General features: G+C 48.8%; 1 protein-coding gene across 1 annotated transcript; it reads right to left on the bottom strand.

Annotated features, from left to right (window-relative positions):
* Positions 1-374: 374 nt before the first annotated feature.
* Positions 375-967, bottom strand: LOC130886704 (peptidyl-prolyl cis-trans isomerase A-like). Its single transcript, XM_057788778.1, has one exon. It carries the CDS (start codon positions 959-961, stop codon positions 467-469), a length of 495 nt encoding a protein of 164 aa, XP_057644761.1. The 5' UTR covers positions 962-967; the 3' UTR covers positions 375-466.
* Between the last annotated feature and the right edge of the window lie 456 nt (positions 968-1,423).

The raw sequence follows: 1,423 nt of genomic DNA, 5'->3' as shown, positions 1-1,423 counted from the left end.
ACCTTCCAAGCTGGCCTTTTCTGGTTTACTGTATGCCTATCCAGCACAGGGGTGGAAGGAGAGAAGATGGAGGTTGGGGCGGGGGGGGCTCAAGCAAGGCCCAGTGATTCATGCCTGCTGCTCAAGAGGCTGGGGCAGGAGCAATACTTCGAGTGCAGGCAGTGAAAACTTGCCTGGCAACATAGGGATACCCTGTTTAAGAAGAAGGGAGTCCGGGTGTGGTGTGGTGGTGCAAGACTGAAGCAGGAGGATTGCTGTTAGTTTTTTCTTACTTAGTTTTGATTCATAATCATAAACTTAACTCTGCAATCCAGCTAGACTTGAAGGGAAATGAAGAAAATATGGAGCCCAAAGAACTTCAATGAGAGCAGAGATTACAGGGTACTGCGAGCAGATTGGGCTGGGGTGCTCTCCTGAGCTACAGAAGGAATGGTCTGGTGGGTAAGAAGCCCGCAAGTCAAAAGAATTAGAGTTGTCCACAGTCGGAAATGGTGATCTTCTTGCTGGTCTTGCCATTCCTGGACCCAAAACGCTCCATGGCTTCCACAATGTTCATGCCTTCTTTCACCTTCCCAAAGGCCACATGTTTGCCATCCAGCCACTCAGTCTTGGTGGTGCAGATAAAAAACTGGGAACCGTTTGTGTTTGGTCCAGCATTTGCCATGGAGAAGATGCCAGGACCTGTATGCTTCAGGATGAAGTTCTCATCCTCAAATTTTTCTCCGTAGATGGATCTGCTGCCAGTGCCATTATGGCGTGTGAAGTCACCACCCTGGCACATGAATCCTGGAATAATCCTGCAAAAGGAAGAACCCTTATATCCAAATCCTTTCTCTCCAGTGCTCAGAGCACGAAAGTTTTCTGCTGTCTTTGGAACTTTGTCTGCAAACAGCTCGAAGGAGACGCGGCCCAAGGGCTTGCCATCGGCCGCAATGTCAAAGAACACGGTGGGGTTGACCATGGCTGCAGCAAGCGGTGAGAGGGGACAGCGGCATCTGCAAAGCGGCGATTGCTGTTAGTTTTGAAACCAATATGGGCTATACAATTTAAGGTCAGCCTGAATTACAGAGTGAGACCCTGTCACTAACAGAAGACATTGCCGGTGTAAAACCTCTTAGGCAAGTTTGGGAATGGGGAAAGTCCACAGTAATAGCCACCAATAGTTTTCACTGAGTCGGATAAGCTGCTCTCTACATGTGGGTACAGTGCCTGATGGCCAGTTAGAACAGAGTGTGGGCTCAGGTAAACCTGAGTTCTCATCCTATCTTCTCACCAATTACCCTCTTGAGGCTTCAGGGTTCTGCTGCTCTTTAAGTGCAGAGAGTGGAAGCCCTGGCCTCTGACCTGATAGGCAAATGTACTCTAACTACAACTTAGTCCCAAGATGTTTTATACGTGGCATAGAAAATGCTAAGTGGTGGCC

This window comes from Chionomys nivalis, chromosome 14 (assembly GCF_950005125.1).
Source record: "Chionomys nivalis chromosome 14, mChiNiv1.1, whole genome shotgun sequence".
Classification (NCBI taxonomy): Eukaryota; Metazoa; Chordata; class Mammalia; order Rodentia; family Cricetidae; genus Chionomys; species Chionomys nivalis.
This window is presented reverse-complemented; position numbering and strand designations above follow the sequence as displayed.